Below are 21,979 nucleotides of genomic sequence, written 5' to 3'. Positions count from 1 at the left end.
GATATTGCGGATGAATACAAACACAAAGACAATCGGCACACAAAACGCCTACTTCATGCGGTCTTCCATTACACACCAACAACAACTACATAGACACATACGCAGATTCAGGAATTTGAGGGCTATCAACGTTAACGCTTGATTGCTAGTATTTCACCGTAAAGACAGAGCACATAAAAAGATGCAGGCAAAGCAAAACGACAAAAAATCAACCAACACCCACTTATAAAATCCGATCCATATTTGTGTTAGTGTGTGCTTCAGATAACACTTACTGTTTTTGCTTCTACCATTGTGTTTTTGTATTAGTGCAGAGCATGTAACGATAGCTCGCTAATTGCAAGAGCTTGCAGGATACACCCAGTTGGTCGGTCATGCCAGCCAGCGAACCTTTATGACAGACGCTGGCCATCGAACCGAGTAATGTGAATTACATGCCATTTGCCAAGCGTTACAGAAAGCAAATCTCTACCGAGTGCTAACAGCAGAGCTTTGCCGCTTATGGTTGAAAGCTGAGTTGAATAATATAAATTAGAGGGAAATTAAAATTGGGGTTAGAATATGAACGTATTTCGTAGATTAAGTTAGTCGAAACTTAGAAGAATTAACACGTAGATTTTGAAGTTCTAGTTTTCGATTACTAATTAGTCCAGCTAGTCCGGATTTTCTACTACCCAATCCAGTTAATTCGGCTTTCGAACCTCACTTAGAACTGTACCTTATATTAAGTGGTTCCAGTTCCAGAAGTCTGTAGAGGATCCACATTCTTCTAAAATAAGTTTTTTTTAATTAAAACTCAAATATCGGTATATCTGATTTAGGTAAATTGATTCAAATTACGAGTTACAGTTTATGGTAAGTAGTTTATGATGTATGAGACATCTCTGTGATACTAAATCTCCACTAAATCCCAGAATCAGGCCTTTGATCGACTTCGATTTATTGCTAACTTCGTTTCACGAAGTTTTTTAGCAAGGAGATTTCACTACTTATGTTCGCATATTGAGGTTTTCTTTAAGGTACTGCAATATGGTCACAATAAGACCATTGATGAATCCCTAATTGATGAGAATTTATACGATGGGTCCTTAGCTGCTTGCCGGAACTCCTCAGAAACTTAAAAAATTAACAGTATTCAAGTACATTTATATGTGTTTTATTGGATTTTGGTAAGTGAAAATGTAGTCCACTTTCTTCTCTAGATCTAACTCAACATCCAAAATCTGTGTACTAAAATGCTTACCGTCTAATATGCTCATTTACGCAGTCACTTTCGCTTCTCTTACTTACGTTTAGCAATTTGTCCTGAAATTGCTTGCGTAGATCAGTAATCAATAGTTTATTGGTATCATTGCTTTGCCTCCAACACTGTTTGTCACTCTCTCTCTGAGCATTTTCTATATAATTTATTATGTTAACACTTACAGTTACTTCGACAGTAGTATAGTAGAATATACTCATATGTTATGAAAAGGGTGTTTCTATAGGGATTATAACATACAGAGTAAGAGTTCTAATATTAAGAAACAATTCAAGCTCAACTTGACTTACTGATATAAAATTCCAAAACGCTCAAGAGAAGACTTTCAGTGGCTTACTCTGACTTGAATAATTTCATTGGCTCCATACAAATTTTATAATCTGCGATGGGACTATGGAGGCTTTGATACCAAGGACAAAGTGTGACTGTATATAACTTAAAGCTCATAGGGCCGTTTTCTGGAGCTTTGGGGAAATCAGCTACCATAGTCTACGTTAATCCTTATGGACTAGGGGTGTTATTTAGGCCTACTTTCTGGTTATTGATCTTGTCTATATCTTTCAAAGGACTCTTTCATGTAAGGACTACAACGACATCATTTTTGGATGGAATAACACACAAAAACCTGGAAAGTGACGACAACGACAGAAGGATCAAAATCTTTGACTCTAAATAATAAAAAGCCCTTCATAAGAGCATGTGTGAATATCTATACTTTAGCCAATCTAAAACTTGCATGCTTCCGGTCTACTCCTCTTTCCTTTCCCATTACTTTTTAATCTACTTACTTTGGCCTCTGTCTTACTTAGCAAGTCTGCTCGTCTTTGCTTTGCATATCTGATTATTTGACGCGTGAGCTGCGATGCTGCAATTCATAACTCAAGCTCATTGCTTTTGTCCCCAGCCTTGCCGGATGGACGCCTTCTCTGTTTGTCTGTTTATCTTGCTGTCGGTTTGTGTTGTTTTGGCTTCGTTGTATTTGATTATTTTGGTGTCAAGTTAGATTTCCTGGTAAATGTGTTTAGACACACATACACCCATGCACAAATACAAATAGTTGAGGCTTAGTTAAGATAGTCAAAGCCATGCAAGTCAGAAACCACAAATTTCTACGCAGTTATTTGCATGTATATGGGTTGCATATGTGGGATGTGAGTTAGTTTGGCTGTGGTGATTTCTTTTTCGGTTCAACAGATATCTTTCTACAGAAACACTTACCTAATATTAATAAATGGGGCAAAGATATCTCTATAATTTTATTTTTAAATTTAAACTCCATTTTTTAATAACTTTTGATTGTCATCCATTAATTAATCGATAAAATAAGGATCAATTTTATCTTTACCAATAGTGAGTCCGTAAAAAACAAATTCTAAGCGATATTTGCTTTCACATTATGATTGCAAAGAATTAATATGAAGATTAGTGTTATCGATATTTTTATTTTTTTCCAATTTCATCGCATATATTTCAAAATTGATGGGAAAAATATAGAAACAGAATATTATAAAAGTGTACTATCGACTATTTCAATAAAAAATTTTAATCGATATTAAATATGTACGAGGGCTGCTATATATATTTCTGGCCTAGGCAACACTAAGTGTTGCCAGGTGCAATCTGACATTTCCATTGGAAAGTTTGACATTTTTTAGCATAAGATCACTCAGAACGTTTTGTCATTTAATCGTGAATTGTTTTATTTACGGGGAATTAAAAAATTCATCTCGGCCAAAAAATGGAATTAACTCGTGAACATTTTCGTGCGATAATTTTTCACAACTTTCGACGTGGATTATCGCGACAAGAGTGCATCGATGAACTAAAATCTTTGTATGGCTATGAAGCACCATCCTATAGCACTGTGAAAAACTGGTACAACGAATTCAATCGTGACCGACGCTCCCTCAAAGACGAATTCCGTGAAGGTCGTCCAAAAACAGCCGTTGTGCCAGAAAACATCGATGCCGTACGTGAACTGATAATGCAAGACCGTCATGTATCATACCTTCAGATAGAGACATGCCTATGCATTTCTCCCACCAGCATACATTCGATATTGCATGAACACCTGGCCTTAAAAAAAGGTTTGTTCTCGTTGGATCCCGCACAATTTGACAATCGCTCAAAAAAAGGCTCAAAAAAGTGCTTCGAAAATTGGTTTGAGTGAGGTTGAGAGTATTAGGCCAGAAATATATATAGCAGCCCTCGTAAAGCTATTTCAAATATTTTTGTATTTTATGTGTCTTAATTGACTATGAAATTGTCTTTTGGTAATATCGATATATTGAGATATTTTATGGCATATCATTATTCTCCAGTTTTGAATTGACTGTGAAATTATCGATTACTAATATCGATATATATCGATTATATTGATTTTATTCACATGGAAATTTATATTGAGATTTAGAATAATATTTACATAGAATTCTAACAAAAAAAATAAATGTATAAAATTCAAAAAAATATAAATATCGATTATTACAATATTACCTTAAATTGATAATAAATTTGTAGATAACAAAAAATAAATATTATTCTTAATTTTAACAACGAGAAATTAAAATTAAAAAGGAATATTCTTATAAATTAATTTTTATCGATAAGTTGCTAATATCTTTAGTTCTTTATTATAATATTGGCATAAGAATTTAACCAATAAGTCTGGAAAAAGCAAAGTAAAATAGAAAGATATCATCGAAAAGTAAATGACAATGAATCGATATCGGCAATTCATTATATCACTAAAATAATAACATAAGTATTAAATTAATATTAATATTATCTGTATAATTCTACTTGTGGTGGTATCCATTCGATTCACATCTATATTCAATACTTCTCTTGATACATATCTATGCTTTTACAATCATATGAGAGTGCACACACACCATCACAGTTAAGTAGCCACTTAAGTATATTTGCCTGTTCAACTGCCAATTGCATTTTTCTCTTTGTCAGCCACAAATATATACAAATAACCTTTCACTGTGGTTGTCTGAGTGTGCGTTTGTAGTACTTAAGTACTCGGCAATTTCACGTGTTCAATTACAGAGAAAAGTATGTACTTGCCGTTTTCATGTATGTATGTGATTGGCGTTGCAACCGTTTAGCCGGTTATAGCCGAATCGACGATAGTGCCCCACCTCTCTCTCTCTTTCGCAGTTCGGCGCCAGTTGGAGATCCCAAGTGTAACCAGGTCGCTCTCCACCTGGTCCCTCCAACGGAGTGGAGGCCTTCCCCTTCCTCGGCTTCCTCCGGCGGGTACTGCATCGAACACTTTCAGGGCTGGAGTGTTTTCGTCCATTCGGACAACATGACCTAGCCAGCGTAGCCGCTGTCTTTTTATTCGCTGAACTATGTCAATGTCGTCGTATAACTCGTACAGCTCATCGTTCCATCGTCTGCGGTATTCGCCGTTGCCAATGTTCTGAGGACCATAAATCTTCTTGCGCAAAATTTTCCTCTCGAAAACTCCTAGTGTCGTCTCATCTGATGTTGACATCGTCCAAGCTTCTGCACCGTAGAGCAGGACGGGAATGATAAGCGACTTGTAGAGCTTGATTTTGGTTCGTCGAGAGAGGACTTTACTGTTCAATTGCCTACTCAGTCCAAAGTAGCACCTGTTGACAAGAGTTATTCTGCGCTGGATTTCGAGGCTGACATTGTTCGAGTTGTTGATGCTGGTTCCCAGGTATACGAAATTATCTACGACCTCGAAGTTATGACTGTCAACATGCGGGAAAAAGCAGAACAAACGGCGCAGTTGTTGCTTCCGATGATATCAATATCATCGGCGTACGCCAGGAGCTGTACACTCTTGTAGAAGATTGTACCTTCTCGGTTTAGCTCTGCAGCTCTTATAATTTTTTCCAGCATCAGGTTAAAGAAGTCGCACGATAGTGAGTCACCTTGTCTGAAACCTCGTTTGGTGTCGAACGGCTCGGAGAGGTCCTTCCCAATCATGACGGAGCTTTTGGTGTTGCTCAGCGTCAACTTACACAGCCGTATTAGTTTTGCGGGGATACCAAATTCAGACATCGCGACGTAAAGGCAGCTCCTTTTCGTGCTGTCGAAAGCAGCTTTAAAATCGACAAAAAGGTGGTGTGTGTCGATCCTATTTTCACGGGTCTTCTCCAAAATTTGGCGCATGGTGAATATCTGGTCAGTTGTCGATTTTCCAGGCCTAAAGCCACACTGATAAGGTCCAATCAGTTTGTTGACGGTGGTACTTTCACACAGTACGCTCGATAGAACCTTGTATGCGATATTTAGGAGGCTGATCCCACGGTAATTGGCGCAGATTGTGGGATCTCCCTTTTTATGGATTGGGCAGAGCACACTGAGATTCCAATCGTCAGGCATGCTTTCTTCCGACCATATTCTGCAAAGAAGCTGATGCATGCACCTTATCAGTTCTTCGCCGCCGTATTTGAATAGTTCTGCCGGTAATCTATCGGCCCCCGCTGCTTTGTTGTTCTTCAAGCGGGTAATTGCTATTCGAATTTCTTCAGGGTCGGGTAATGGAACATCTGTTCCATCGTCATCGATTGGGGGATCGGGTTCGCCATCTCCTGGTGTTGTACTCTCACTGCCATTCAGCAGGTCGGAGAAGTGTTCCCTCCATAATCCCAGTATGCCATGGACATCGGTTACCAGATTACCACCTTGGTCTCTACATGAGGATGCTCCGGGTTTGAAACCTTCGTTAAGTCGATTCATTTTTTCATAAAATTTTCGAGCATTCCCTCTGTCTGCCAGCTTCTCAAGCTCTTCGTACTCACGCATTTCGGCCTCTTTCTTTTTTTGTCTGCAGATGCGTCTCGCTTCCCTCTTCAGCTCTCGGTATCTATCCCATCCCGCACGTGTTGTGGTCGTTTGCAACGTTGCGAGGTAGGCAGTCTGTTTTCTCTCCGCTGCGAGACGGCACTCCTCATCGTACCAGCTTGTTTTTTGTCGTTGTCGAGAACCAATTGTTTCGGCTGCAGCGGTACGCAGTGAGTTTCAGATGCCGTTCCACAGTTCCCTTATACCGAGATGCTGATGAGTGCTCTCAGAGAGCAGGAGTGCAAGTCGAGTAGAGTATTTCGTGCCTGTCTGTTGCGATTGCAGCTTTTCGACGTCGAACCTTCCTTGTGTTTGTTGACGGGCACGTGCGTACGCACGTCTAAAACACAGGAGACATGTCTTCCGTCTATCACAACGTGATCGATTTGGTTCCGCGTGTTTCGATCAGGAGACAGCCGAGTAGCTTGATGTAGTTTTTATGCTGGAATCTGGTACTACAGACGACCATATTTCGGGCCCCAGCGAAGTCGATCAGCCTCAGGCCGTTTGGCGATGTTTCGTCATGGAGGCTGAATTTTCCGACTGTTGTGCCAAAGACACCTTTACCCACCCTGGCGTTAAAATCGCCAAGCACGACTTTTACATCGTGGCGGGGGCAGCGCCGTTTTTATACTTTATTTCATTTTCGATTTTATTTTGAACAAACATTTTTGCATTACTCTATATATGAATTTTGATTTGTGAAAATGTATCACTTTATGCCAGATAATCCTTCGAAAATATTTGATATTGCGCTTAATTTATATTTTCATTAAATTAACTTTTACAAGGTTCTAATGAATGCACATTTTCTGCAATATCTGGCTACTCAATTGAAATTACTTAATTGTGCGTTTGTGATAAGTTAAAAATGAATTTCATCTCGGTACGATTAATAAGTACTTGCAATTTACTTACATAAAAGATAGCAGTAATAAACCACTAAAGGATTAATTTCAAATTTCAATTTATTAAAAATAAATATAAAAATATTGTTTAATATAAAATATCTTTTTTAGTAAAATTATAAATTTTTATATAAGAGAAATTAAAGCAAGGTAGAATTTTAGTAAATGTAGTAGTAAACTGTATTTCAGTTTTAGCCATGTTAGAAGCATTTAGTACACTAGCTATTTTAGTACTAAATTTTGGTACATAAATTTTAATTTGCAAAACAAGCCTATACTTTGAAGGCACTAAACATCTGGATAATGTACTTTATCTTAAAATTTAGAACATTGCCTAAAATTGGTGCACTAAATTTTGAAACCCAAGTAATTAACTCATAGTAATCAAAACCAGTTTTAGAAAAGACACGATTTCCATAAACCGAGCATCGAATTAGCATTGAGTGCTAAAGTCAGGTTTAGACAAAATATAATATTTTATAAAATTTGAATAAGAAAATGGGAAAACTATAATAAGAAATTGAAAATATATGCATTAAATTTCTTATACATTTAGTACAATCGTATTTTTAATACTAAATGAAGTTTTAGAACTTTCATTATGATATCTAAAGCCAAGCTTTATAATTTCTAATACTATATTTCATTATTTGGGTTCTAAAATTAAAATCTTTGTAACAGAAAAATATTTATAAAAATGAGTAAATTTGAATAAGAAATAAAATTTATGCCAATCAATTCGACTCACCATCGAAAAATTTAAAAAAATACATTTGCGCCTTAAGATAGGCAACAAAATAATTGAAAATACATATATCCACTTAAAATGTTGTACCACTCAACAAAAAAATCAGTAGCGTGAAGCTAATTTTCATATTTTAAGATAGATTTTTCATATTTTTCATCTCTTTATTTATTATTATTAAAGAGATGAAGAATAACTACAAGTATTTTATTTCATTTGATTCTAGCTAAAATATGCACGAAACACTTAGCAACACACACTTAATATTAACCCTATTCTATTTATTCGTAAGTAAACACCCTTATTTCCTCTCTCTCTCTCTCCCTCTCTCATACGTTTTCACGGTCCACTGACTAGCCAAATGACAACACAGTGAGGCGCCTAACTATAGGCTACACTTCTTTTTATTCGCATGATAAGGCGAACACCGCCCCACCAACAGCATCACATCATTTCTTTCTGCTATTCATTATTTTGCTCACTGAATTCATCAATTGTGCTCTCCTTTGTTTCTTGCATTATCTGCTACAACGACTTCCACTTCACACGCTCCTTCTTCCTGGCTGCCTGAATGTCCACTTCTTTTCCTAGCAGCGTTCATTCTCCGCAACGGCTACCCACACAAACGCGCTCATCATGTTGATGGTGATGTTGGTGGAAGCGGGTTGAGACACAACCAAGACTCGCAATTCAACGCTTTCGAGCACGCGCCAGTGACATTAAGTTGCACAAATGAAGCACTTTTCTGTAGTTATGCAACGCATTAGCATAATTCTAGTGGAAATAAACAGAAAATGTTGCTGTGGCGCCGCGCCAAGTGAGAGAAAATAAATTAAGCAGATAAGAGTAAATTGTAATGGAATGAAAGAAAGTGGATGAGCTGAGCTTAAACACACTTATCATAAAAATAATAATAAGTAGGATGATGCTGAAGAAGGAAGGTTGCCTGGGAGGTGTTGAGTGGTTAGGTGTGAGATTTTGTGGTTGTATTATAGATGAGTGGTGATAGATTTGTTAATGGTAGAACTAGCAGAGATATGTATATAGTCAGACTTTTTTAAATACAAAAATGTTTGGGAACTCGTTCGGCGAAATTTATTAACTGGTTGAGAATTACTGATGAATAAAACCTTTGGGAATGTAATTATGAGAAAAGCTTGAGATCGCCGAAAAGTATGCTCTGTGAAATCTTATAAGCAAACTTTTTAAGCGTGCCTTTTCTAATTTGCTAATTTGACTTTAAGTCGAAGAGACTAGTTAAGATTTTAATATCGTCCTGGCTTAAAAGAGAACTGAATATACCCATGAAGCCTTTTGGACTCCTCAAATTGAGTTCAGAAATTTATTTCACCAAAATATTCAGAACGAACGTAATTTTCAATTCAAGCGAGAAATAATTTCATTAGTCCTAAACTTCAAGAAAAAATTATATAAAATAACCGCAAAGCCAAGAAAATTTTATTGAAATATGTATTTGCGCTCTCAAAGGTATGCTTTAGTTTTCCATTGTAATTTAATATGTAAAACTAGCTAAGGCATTAGAAGGAAATGACGCACCTTCCAAGCACTAAAATTGCGCCTAAATGGAGGCAACACAATTTCAAGTTTCTTCTAAGAAGTGCCACTCCGTACAATTATGAGGCCGTTTACAGCTCAGTTAAGCTGTGTAATATTCATACTAAAGTAATGAAGAACGTCTATAGAATAGAACGTCTATGAAGAACATAACCAAGTACTACATTAAAAACTGCTAAAGTTACATAAAATTCAAAAATTTCATCAAGGAGAAGTATAATTAAATTAGGCAGAGAAAAATACAAGAACAAGTTAACTTAGAAATACATCTAACCTTACTCACAATCCACAAGAAACCAGAGACACTGCATAAATAAATAAAATACATAATAAATAAGCATCAACGGTTAGCACGAGCCTAACAAATGCTATTGTCCAACAACTTTATGTCCATAGCATATATTTAGGCGCATAATTTATTGCTGAGTACATTTGTCGCCAAATACATTTGTGACAAATAGGAAATGATGAGGTGAATAATGTTTAAGAGGCCAGTGAGAATAGTTGGAGTGCACAGAATTGCTACACAGGAAAAAATTGTATGGTTTTAAATTTATATTGTTTTTGCTTTAAATTAAATACGGTGCACTAGTTGGTCACACTTAAAGTTCCCCAATATTAAAGTATGTGAATTTAGCAATTATTAGCGAGTATATAATTTCATTCCTCACGCTAGCAATGAGTCGACCAGCCTACTTCGCGTGCGTGTAACCAGCGATAATTTATAACTTGTTTACCTTCCAGAGAAAATAACAACTAAAATAATCTGTGGTAAACATGTTTTTTGCCGTTGGCATATATGTAAGTTAGTGTGTGCATGTGTGTGACTCTGTGGTTCGTGGAAAATCGCTTTTCATAATTTTAATGAACCGCAATTTTACATAATTTATTAAGAGAATACGGAAGTGCATTTTCTGCTAGACCGAAGAAGGAGGGGTACAACAACAAAAAACAGAAAATTCTTGCAAATATATATAGATTTTAAGAATCAAGGTAGTAAAATGCTTCCAACGCCTGAAAGTAGGCAATTTTTTCATAAGCGGTCAATCTAAGAATACAGAGAGTATAATCATTCTAAAGGAAGGTTTCTGCACTTCATTCGACCTATTAATTTCTTTATATTCTAAAAATTACTTTTGAATATTATTCGATTTTATTAAAAATTATTATTTGCATTATAAATATTTTTTATGTATTCTCTTCTCTTTCTAGTTAAGTGAGAGACTACCTTTTCGAATAGTAAAACTAGTTGAGTCTAAACTGTATGCATTATGTGTAGTTGACACATAACTATAAATGTATGTAGTATGGCTCGATTTCAAGCATTTACATGTAAAACATATTTCGGTAAGTGTATACGCAATACCAAGCATATTAATTTACATACATATAAGGTGTTTAAAAATAAAATTTTAAATGGAAATATTGTTAAATATATTCAAATAATCCATGCACACTTCTTCAGTTTCGCTCAGTATCTTTTAGATTACTCTTTAGATTGGGGTTACGAAGTCATTCGTAGACTGAATAAATTATTTAACGGTGATACTGGAAACTTGGATCGGAACTTTGTTGTTTATTTTACATTACAGAATATTTTAATTTATTAAGCGAAATATTTTTAAATTGAAATCATGCGCTGTGTGTTTTTTTATCACAATATTATTGGAGAATAGCCATATTTTGACCAATACTTTTTTCGATTCAGTAAAGTTCCCTTACTTTTCATCGCTTATTGGTTTAACTCAATTAGATCTTATAATAAGCTGGTATAAATATAAATTTTGATGCTTTCTGAATTTTTCGACGAGCTATAAGTCTGCGGATCTTTGTTAAATATATTTTTGTTCTTTTTAACGTATTTAAGAATTCCGTGTTAGCTATTTATAATTGTTTTTTTCGCTATTTAAAGGTTATTGACGTTTCTATCACTCCCAAGCATAGAGTAGTATATCGATGATTTGGAAGACGTCAGTCTAGAAGTTTTGAATATATCTGAATAAATGGAACTAATCTTCAGTTAAGCCGATTTCGTTAGTACAAAAGAAAGAGTATAAGAGTAAAAAATATAATATTATTTAATCAGCATATGTAAATCTCATATGCGATATTTATTATTGTCTTATTAATTACAAATGAGCATAAATATTCAATATAAGTAGTATTGTCATGACAAATACATATGAGGCTTGCCCTTATACAACATTACGGGTATCCATTAATTTTGTTATGAAAAGAGTACGAGCTTCCTGCACCATAACACTATTTGCGGGTTAACATGTTGTTAATTGATTAAGAAGAAGAGGAACGTGTACAAATTTATTCAACCTTAAAGAGCATATACATATATAATCTGAGTAAAAATCTTCTTTTAGGTTAATTTTAATCTCGCAGATGAAATTAAAGGTCAATGAATCGAACTTTTAAAATAAACAGTAACGAATTAAGGTTTGAGTCTTAAATGCGTAGGTTGAAACGGCGGGTCCGATAGGTTTATTCCAGACATAAACAGCTTAGGGCATTTCAAAAGGCTTTTCCAAACTAGAAAGAGCCTCAGTATATAGCGTTCATATGAATCACAAGTTAATTATTCTGATATATGGCCCTTTAAATATTATTATTTAAGGAAAATAATATCGAGTTCATTGAGAGGTGAAATTATAAACGTCTCTTGGAGAATTTTCTTTTTGTTAGAGTCTTTAGTTTAAATTAAGATACCTAGTGCCTACAATCCATGCAAACGAAAGTTTCTAACTCTAACGCTAAATCAAACCAACTTCAGCCTGTAAAAATCTAAAGCTTCCTGCTATTGAAATATAAAGTTTTAACACACTTTCCATATTTCTGTTTATGAATTCAAATAATTTCCATCACTTTATTTCCTCTCAACTAAACATGTCTATATTATGATAGCTACCACTTTGCATACAGTTTTTCAATCAATGAAATAATGAAAATTTTACATAATGGATACACACACACAGAGAAACACACTTACACAAGCATGTTGCATTACAAGTGCTTACTGATTTCTAATGGTTTTTCCAAAGGTGTGTATTTGAGTGAGAATTGAAAGAACGCAAACAAATGGCAGTTCACGAGCGCAAATACAGTGCATGAACACTCACAAACACGCACACGCACTTAAATAAATACGCAATGCTGCTTTGCATAAGAATGCCAGCGGCAAAAATCAAACTTTTGAACGATACAATGGTGGAAAGAGTGTAGGAAAAAAGTTAGAAAAAAAGCGAGAGGAAGTGTGTGTGTAAACAACAGCAATAGTATGTTAAAAAGCAAACATATTCTTGTATTCAATTGTCCAACTATGTGTCAGCAAATAAGCTGCAAAGCAAATGAAAATAAACAAATATTAACAAAGCTGCCAGCATACGCATGTACTAGATACAAGCTCGCCTGTTTACCGATTGCATGTGCAAATTGAAAAGTAACTAATGATTACAACAAAACTCAAAAATAAACTAAGTCGAAAACACATATTCAAGAAAATGAAGACAAAAAACTATTTTTATTCGACATTAACAATTTTTGAATAAACTTCAATATATTACTAATTTTATTAACTTTATATAAAACAGTGATTTGGCAACTCTACTCCGCTGGAGCCAGCAATTTTAGTGACTGTAGAACGTCAAATCGTTTCTAAAATTTTTACCAATTTGCCAAATTTATCCAACAATTTCTATTTTTAATTCACATTTTTATCCAAAGGAAGGTGGAAGGTGGCAACTCAATATCAACAGATTTAGAAAAGAACTTAGACAAACAATTTTTTTTTTAATATTTACTTTCCTGTCTACAGTTTTATGTGATTTATTTTTTGTTGCTTGTATAGGTTATATAAAATCAATAAAAAAAATTGAAAATTAAGTGACACTTTTCTCTAAATTTGTAGTCATTAATTTTTCATGAAATTTGTAAATTTGTATCTCTCTTTACACAACTAAAAAATTTAGATGAAATGTAAAATAATTTAAAATAAAAATATTTATTTTAAATCAGTTTTGAAAAATTTCCGAACTTGGTGGCGACTTTGTAGAAAATGTAATTTAAATTTTGTTTTCAACTTTTGAAAAATTTCCTTTTTAGTTTTTTTTTTAATTAATTTTTAACAATATTTATTTTAAATTGAGAAAAATATCATAAATTCCAATTCCATCAAACATTAGTGTGTCCAACCCTTTCAAACCATCTCATCTTAAACACATTACTCATACGCCGCCACCAACAGAGCAGCGCTGTCTCATTTTGATAAATTACCACTACAGACTTTTGCACGCGTATTATTTAATCATGCCATAGGCGAAATGCACGTGCGCGGTGAAGGTGTGTAGACTTATGCTAATTACATTGATGGCAAAAACAAACAAATATAATAATTAAAAAGTAATCAAAAATGAAATCAGTGATAACACAACCTTTTCTTTGAAGGTGAATTGAGAGCTAAGGTATATATTTGATTGAGTGTCAGTAGTAATGATGGAGAGTACAATTTTATTTACTCGGTATGTGGCGCTAATGTCATTAAAGTCCTTTAAATAGTCCTTTAATGTTTAATTTCTAAGATATATTTCGATTATATTTTTTATTACCGTAGGAATAAATATTTACAACTTAAATTTACTTGATAAATGACACACTCTCTGTTGTTTATGTTTGGCATTCGTATGTACCAAATTTATTTAACTAAAATTAAACCCAAATGATTTTACTGTCCAACAGTTATTATGATTATTCGTACCACTTATTTGTGTACATATATTAATTTTATACAAATAAATTATTCAACAAAATGTTAGGAAGCACGTTACCACACACTTATGCATACATATCGGCTTATTAATCACAACAACACTCTGGTGTTTGAATGTTGCAGCCACTTGTATTGCAGAGAAATAATACACAAATATGCATACATACATATCTACTAATCGAGAAATATCTAACTTAATATACATAAATGACATCTATTTATCTATATATATAAACATACCATATATAGATATATTCAACATATAAACATCCAAACATAGGCACAACAATCAGCATGTGTCAAAGTCATTTTCACATTCAATGAGCGAAGAAAGCAAACAAAGCGCAAAGAATTACTGAAAAAGTAACTGCTTGGAAAATATTTAAGTAGCAGGTAAATAGAATAACACGGATAGAATGTAATAAAAGAGGAAAAGAAAATGTGACTACATATTTATTGACAAGAAAATTTAATGATATTACGCAACTACTTGAGATAGAGAGATGAGGATTAGGTATAAAAAATGTATTAATGGGTAATCAGTACAGCCTTATATAAGCATATATTTTGTAATCACACATATATATGTATAGCTAAATAAATAATTGAATAAAACAATCATTATTTTTCCGCTGAATTTCCACCTCTTATTAAATTTTTCTTCAATCTCTCATATAAACATTTTACTAACTGTAATCAACCATAGTCACAATATCACACATTAATTCATTGTGCTCAACAGCAAAATCATTCTATGTGAAATTTAAATTTATAAAAGCGGAAATAATGTACATAATTAATAAATTGCAACTGAAAAAAAAAAAACAAAAATAAAACCTAAAAAAGAATTGTTGCGCTTGAATGAATTCAGCGAAGAAGCTTGTAAAGCACAGGTAGCCAAGGAGATAGGTGAAATACAGATTTACAGATGTAATTGATGAACTTGTTTGTTATTGTTGTTGTTGTAACATATACCTTCGCTTCCACTATTGTCTTTATATAAGTCCACCAACCTCATCTTTCCGACCAATCAACTAAATACGACGACAATTGAACAACTTTTTTGTCAAAAACTGTCAAATGAAAGCAATAACAAAGCTATCCAGTTGAACCCAATCCATACCTCTTAAAAGTAAGTAAGTATAACAGGTATTCTATCTACATTTGTTGAAATCTATATATTTAATTTATCAGTTGTTTGTTCGATTTGCCACTTTGTAATGTTTGGCATAATATGGACACATATTTCTGCGTGAAACTTTATATAAATGGCCGCGTATTAAAAATATAGGTTTAAATTATACATTAATTAAAAATTGCAGAAGACGATGTGATAAAATTTAAGGAATCGGATTTCTAATTTAGCGGTATATATTTGATTGAGTATAAATAATAAAGTGTATAAATAATTTTTAATATTGTGGCAGACAACTGATGAGTCCAGATATTACGATTCACGATCAAAAAAATCTGATCTTTAGCACTAACTATATTAAAGCGTGCATCCCATTATTGTTTCCAACTTAATCATATTTTCTTTTATTAAAAATATTTGTAAACGTAAATAATATATTGTATTTGCTAAAGTGTTTTAGTAAGGCAAACTCTAAGGAGATATTTTAAGCATATGGGATCTCTTTATATACTTTTATTTTGGGTTACTAGCCTCCTTTCATTTTTCTGCCATTGGTGGTGTTAATTCAACCTTAGATTTCAACATTTCTATTAACATTTTTCCCTTCACTTTGACATCATTGAAATATCTTTAACTCAACTTCCAACCTTCTGCTCTCTTACTTCCTGATAAGTTTGTGTACCATCATGTTCTAATATTCGTACTTCTTTATTAACTTCTTAAGCACTTTTGAAAGGATAGTGCAAGTCCAACTGTGTAAAAGTCATCGAAAAGTGTCATTAGCAACACCATGCATTTACTTAATTAATAGTCAACCACTGTATCAGTAGATACTTTTGCTTACTCTTCTCTACTCGGCCTAATGAAACCTCATTTCATTTACAAAGTGCTTGCTCTAGTAGAAGCTACTAAACTGCAAACAAACTGGCTTTTCTTATCTTAAATGCAATGCGTAAAAGCAGAGAAAAATAATATTCATTAATAACTTTTCTAATTTACGCCTTCCACCGTCTATGCATCATTCAATAATAAATGATGGCACTTTTACGCACAGACATCAGGCTAACATATTTGCTAATAAATGTAAACAAAAGAAATGGATAAATATTAACCAACATATACATTTATTAGTGGTGTGACTACAATATGCCTCGAGGCAAAAATTAAATGACTCATATTAACTCACAAATACATGAGTTTAATTAGAAATGAAATGTTGTCTGCCCTTAAATGTATGCTTCAACAGTTCTATATTTATGGCTGAATGCATGTCACGAAGTCCATTAATCGGCCGATTGCTTAATGTCAAAGCCATTTTAGTTTAATTCTCATATGCCAATTTATTTGTCAGATTAGAGTCAGCGCCTGAAGCATTGATTGCGTGAGTTTATCAGCTTAATTAGTCAAATTAGTATAACTTATGTCTAGTGTTGGAGGGGTAAAGTACGAAGACTAAGTTGTTGTAGAGTTTAAGAAAAGTTTGTTTAAGTGATAAATAACAATACAAAGGAAGAGTGAAAGGCAGAGAGAACATGAAAAATACGATAGAGAGATACTTGGACGTGAGAAAGCAGATACAAAACGCTTAAATGAAACCTTAATACTCATGTTCTCAATGAAAACTGTAAATATTCAACAAATCGTTGCCTACATTTGAGAACGGAGCAATTAGTTGACAAGTTTGCCATGAATTTGTTAATGTAAATCTTAATATTAATTAAAACAATATTAATATTAATTCAACAACAAATATTATATTAAAATAATTAATTTTTTTATTTTATTTTATTTTATTTTGTTTTATTTTATTTTATTTTATTATAAAAATTAAGACATCAGCTTCGAAAAAAGCTGCAAAAAACATTGAGTGATACAAGTAAATAATGCACATAAGCCACTTAAATGCTGAATATTTTTTTGCACACATTTTAAGCTTCATGCACTTTAACGAATTTTTGGCATTTCCAATTTGTTGTACGCAATAATATTTATTTATTTTCTCGCTCTCAGCCAGCAAAGTTTTCGCCTTCTAGCCTACAAACTGTATTATTCATACGACCTGTCGGTCCACAATTTGTAAAAGGAAACGCTTGACGCTTTACACTTTTTTACAAATACTCGACAATTTTGACGCTTTTAGCTTATAAATGCAATATATTTATTTAAAAATTACTGTTTATATTTATTTTTTCAATTTTTTATTTATTTATTCTTTTGCCATCATTTCGCAACAATTTTAATGCTTTGAGCCACTGCTGTGAATTATTTGGAATGCATTTTAACATTTTCCCACATTTTGCGCGTAGTTTTTTGTTGTCCGCGCGTAATCTCTTTTCGCCATCCTGTACAATTCATTAAGCAGCATATTGCCAAACGAAAAGTAATTAAAAGATAAATACGCGCGCGAAATGTGGCAGCAAAAACAGACAAATGAAGAGCACACTTTTGGTTGTGGGAGCTCGATTTAATTAGCACACTTTTTCATACACACATGCACATTTGCACACAAATACATATATATATGTTTGCCCAAAAATTGCCCTTCCTTCAACTGCCATTTCAACTGTTTTTTGCTTCAATTTTATTTTACCGTCGCTGCATAACAAGCCACTCACAGCAAGTTTGCCAACACTATTTATTAAATAAATTAAAGTAAAAAGTAAATAATAAATATTTTTCAGGAGAAAGAAGGTATAACGACATAGTGGAGAAATACATTTTCAGGAGAGTATATTTCGATTCAATTTCGATGCTATAGTATTCCAATTAGCGAAATCAAAAAATTAAAATTTTTCGACTACTTTGAGATAAACTTAGCACTATTCCGATATTATCTCTGCTAACTTCAGGTTCGAAATAGTTTCGAAGTAGGACCGAACTAGACTCAAATGGCTACACAACTAGCCCAAAAATAGTTAGAATTTAGTTCCTACTCCGAAGTAGTCCTGATTAACTAGTTTTCAGTAATTCGGGAGTTGTAATGAGTTAATTCCGAATAGACATAAAAACTTCAAATTTAGATATTAGAAACCGCATTTATTGAACCAAAAATATTAAAATACCAAATTCAAACATTAATTTAACGACAGCCTCTAAATGGAAATAGAGTAGTCTACAAAACAATTAATAGATGCGAGTGGTTTTCTAAGTACTTCTCTGAGTAAAGTCTCTGGCGGAAGTGGCTGGGATAGAAATTTATAGAGTGTTACATTCTTAGAATTCTTAATCTTTTCTTATGATGATCAAGATCTATTTTTGTTAGCTTGCATCGGAGTAGCGTTAATTTAGCTAATCTCAATATCCAGTCCTAACTAAAATATATATGATATATATTACTAATATTTAGCATAGGAACACCCACTTCTTAAAACAAACAACACTTGGAGCTCTGTTTTTAATTTCATTTAGCGCCAATAAATCAGTGGAAGGGTTACATATGTTCTACTATGATGATTGAATAAAAAATGATGATAAACGCCCCATTGAGTTAATCCAGTAAAGATCTATCAGCTTTCAAACACTCGTAAGATACACTCCCTATCAATGATTTATGCTTATGCTAAATCTTAATATTAATTAAAACAATATTAATATTAATTCAACAACAAATATTATATTAAAATAATTAATTTTTTTATTTTATTTTATTTTATTTTGTTTTATTTTATTTTATTTTATTATAAAAATTAAGACATCAGCTTCGAAAAAAGCTGCAAAAAACATTGAGTGATACAAGTAAATAATGCACATAAGCCACTTAAATGCTGAATATTTTTTTGCACACATTTTAAGCTTCATGCACTTTAACGAATTTTTGGCATTTCCAATTTGTTGTACGCAATAATATTTATTTATTTTCTCGCTCTCAGCCAGCAAAGTTTTCGCCTTCTAGCCTACAAACTGTATTATTCATACGACCTGTCGGTCCACAATTTGTAAAAGGAAACGCTTGACGCTTTACACTTTTTTACAAATACTCGACAATTTTGACGCTTTTAGCTTATAAATGCAATATATTTATTTAAAAATTACTGTTTATATTTATTTTTTCAATTTTTTATTTATTTATTCTTTTGCCATCATTTCGCAACAATTTTAATGCTTTGAGCCACTGCTGTGAATTATTTGGAATGCATTTTAACATTTTCCCACATTTTGCGCGTAGTTTTTTGTTGTCCGCGCGTAATCTCTTTTCGCCATCCTGTACAATTCATTAAGCAGCATATTGCCAAACGAAAAGTAATTAAAAGATAAATACGCGCGCGAAATGTGGCAGCAAAAACAGACAAATGAAGAGCACACTTTTGGTTGTGGGAGCTCGATTTAATTAGCACACTTTTTCATACACACATGCACATTTGCACACAAATACATATATATATATATATATATATTTGGCGTAGGAACCGCTTTAAGCGATTATAGCCGAATCCACCAGAGCGCGCCACTCATTCCTCCTTTTTGCTTTTTGGCGCCAATTGGAAACACCAAGTGAAGCCAGGTCACTTTGCACTTGGTCTTTCCACCGGAGTGGAGGTCGTCCTCTTCCGCGGCTTCCTCCAGCGGGTACTGCATCGAATACTTTCAGAGCTGGAGTGTTTTCTTCCATCCGTACAACATGACCTAGCCAGCGTAGCCGCTGTCTTTTTATTCGCTGAACTATGTCAATGTCGTCGTATAAATCGTACAGCTCATCGTTCCATCGCCTGCGGTATTCGCCGTTGCCAATGTTTAGAGGACCAAAAATCTTGCGCAAAACCTTTCTCTCGAAAACCCCAAGAGTCGTCTCATCGGATGTTGTCATCGTCCACGCTTCAGCGCCATACATCAGGACGGGAATAATGAGCGACTTATAGAGTTTGATTTTGGTTCGTCGAGAGAGGACTTTACTTTTCAATTGCCTACTCAGTCCAAAGTAGCACCTGTTGGCAAGAGTGATTCTGCGTTGGATTTCAAGGCTGACATTGTTGGTGTTGTTAATGCTGGTTCCCAGATAAACGAAATTATCTACAACTTCAAAGTTATGACTGTCAACAGTGACGTGGGAGCCAAGACGCGAGTGCGCCGACTGTTTGTTTGATGACAGGAGATATTTCGTCTTGTCCTCATTCACCACCAGACCCATACGCTTCGCTTCTTTATCTAGTCTGGAAAACGCAGAACAAACGGCGCGGTTGTTGCTTCCGATGATATCAATATCATCGGCATACGCCAGGAGCTGTACACTCTTGTAGAAGATTGTACCCTCTCTATTTAGTTCTGCAGCTCGTATTATTTTTTCCAGCAATAGATTGAAGAAGTCGCACGATAGTGAGTCACCCTGTCTGAAGCCTCGTTTGGTATCGAACGGCTCGGAGAGGTCCTTCCCGATCCTGACGGAGCTTTTGGTGTTGCTCAACGTCAGCTTATTATATATATGTTTGCCCAAAAATTGCCCTTCCTTCAACTGCCATTTCAACTGTTTTTTGCTTCAATTTTATTTTACCGTCGCTGCATAACAAGCCACTCACAGCAAGTTTGCCAACACTATTTATTAAATAAATTAAAGTAAAAAGTAAATAATAAATATTTTTCAGGAGAAAGAAGGTATAACGACATAGTGGAGAAATACATTTTCAGGAGAGTATATTTCGATTCAATTTCGATGCTATAGTATTCCAATTAGCGAAATCAAAAAATTAAAATTTTTCGACTACTTTGAGATAAACTTAGCACTATTCCGATATTATCTCTGCTAACTTCAGGTTCGAAATAGTTTCGAAGTAGGACCGAACTAGACTCAAATGGCTACACAACTAGCCCAAAAATAGTTAGAATTTAGTTCCTACTCCGAAGTAGTCCTGATTAACTAGTTTTCAGTAATTCGGGAGTTGTAATGAGTTAATTCCGAATAGACATAAAAACTTCAAATTTAGATATTAGAAACCGCATTTATTGAACCAAAAATATTAAAATACCAAATTCAAACATTAATTTAACGACAGCCTCTAAATGGAAATAGAGTAGTCTACAAAACAATTAATAGATGCGAGTGGTTTTCTAAGTACTTCTCTGAGTAAAGTCTCTGGCGGAAGTGGCTGGGATAGAAATTTATAGAGTGTTACATTCTTAGAATTCTTAATCTTTTCTTATGATGATCAAGATCTATTTTTGTTAGCTTGCATCGGAGTAGCGTTAATTTAGCTAATCTCAATATCCAGTCCTAACTAAAATATATATGATATATATTACTAATATTTAGCATAGGAACACCCACTTCTTAAAACAAACAACACTTGGAGCTCTGTTTTTAATTTCATTTAGCGCCAATAAATCAGTGGAAGGGTTACATATGTTCTACTATGATGATTGAATAAAAAATGATGATAAACGCCCCATTGAGTTAATCCAGTAAAGATCTATCAGCTTTCAAACACTCGTAAGATACACTCCCTATCAATGATTTATGCTGTTTTCTAGCTTTAAGTTTCTAAACTAAGCAGTAACTCTGGCTAAAAAACAGGATTGAGACATTTATAAAAGAAACTAATAAATCACCAACATTCAGTTTGACACGGTGATTTCACGCTTTCTCCATTTTCCACCTGAACTAAAGAATTTCAAAACCTGAATATAAACTAAAATTACTCGCAGTGAAATTTTTTTCCCCCTTCACTTCATCAAACACACACACAACTGCATACTATAATGGCGGCTATTCACACGCTTCAAGCTTCAATTTAACAACACTGTAGAATGAAACAATGAGGCA

The 21,979-nt window shown here is 33.8% G+C and overlaps 1 protein-coding gene across 6 annotated transcripts in view; it reads left to right on the top strand.

The window, feature by feature from the left end:
- The window catches only part of LOC105220342 (protein kinase C, brain isozyme), a 699,782-nt gene that overhangs the window by 23,233 nt on the left and 654,570 nt on the right, over positions 1-21,979 (top strand). For all 6 annotated transcript variants that reach the window (XM_054234421.1, XM_054234417.1, XM_054234418.1 and 3 more), the window contains one exon: positions 10,532-10,666. In XM_054234421.1, coding sequence (XP_054090396.1) covers positions 10,616-10,666 — 51 coding nt within the window. In that variant the 5' untranslated portion in view covers positions 10,532-10,615. The remainder of the gene's footprint in view (positions 1-10,531; positions 10,667-21,979) is intronic.

Source organism: Zeugodacus cucurbitae, chromosome 6, assembly GCF_028554725.1.
Source record: "Zeugodacus cucurbitae isolate PBARC_wt_2022May chromosome 6, idZeuCucr1.2, whole genome shotgun sequence".
NCBI classification, from domain to species: Eukaryota; Metazoa; Arthropoda; class Insecta; order Diptera; family Tephritidae; genus Zeugodacus; species Zeugodacus cucurbitae.
The sequence above is the reverse complement of the archived record's forward strand: the minus strand, read 5'-3'. Positions and strand labels throughout refer to the sequence as shown.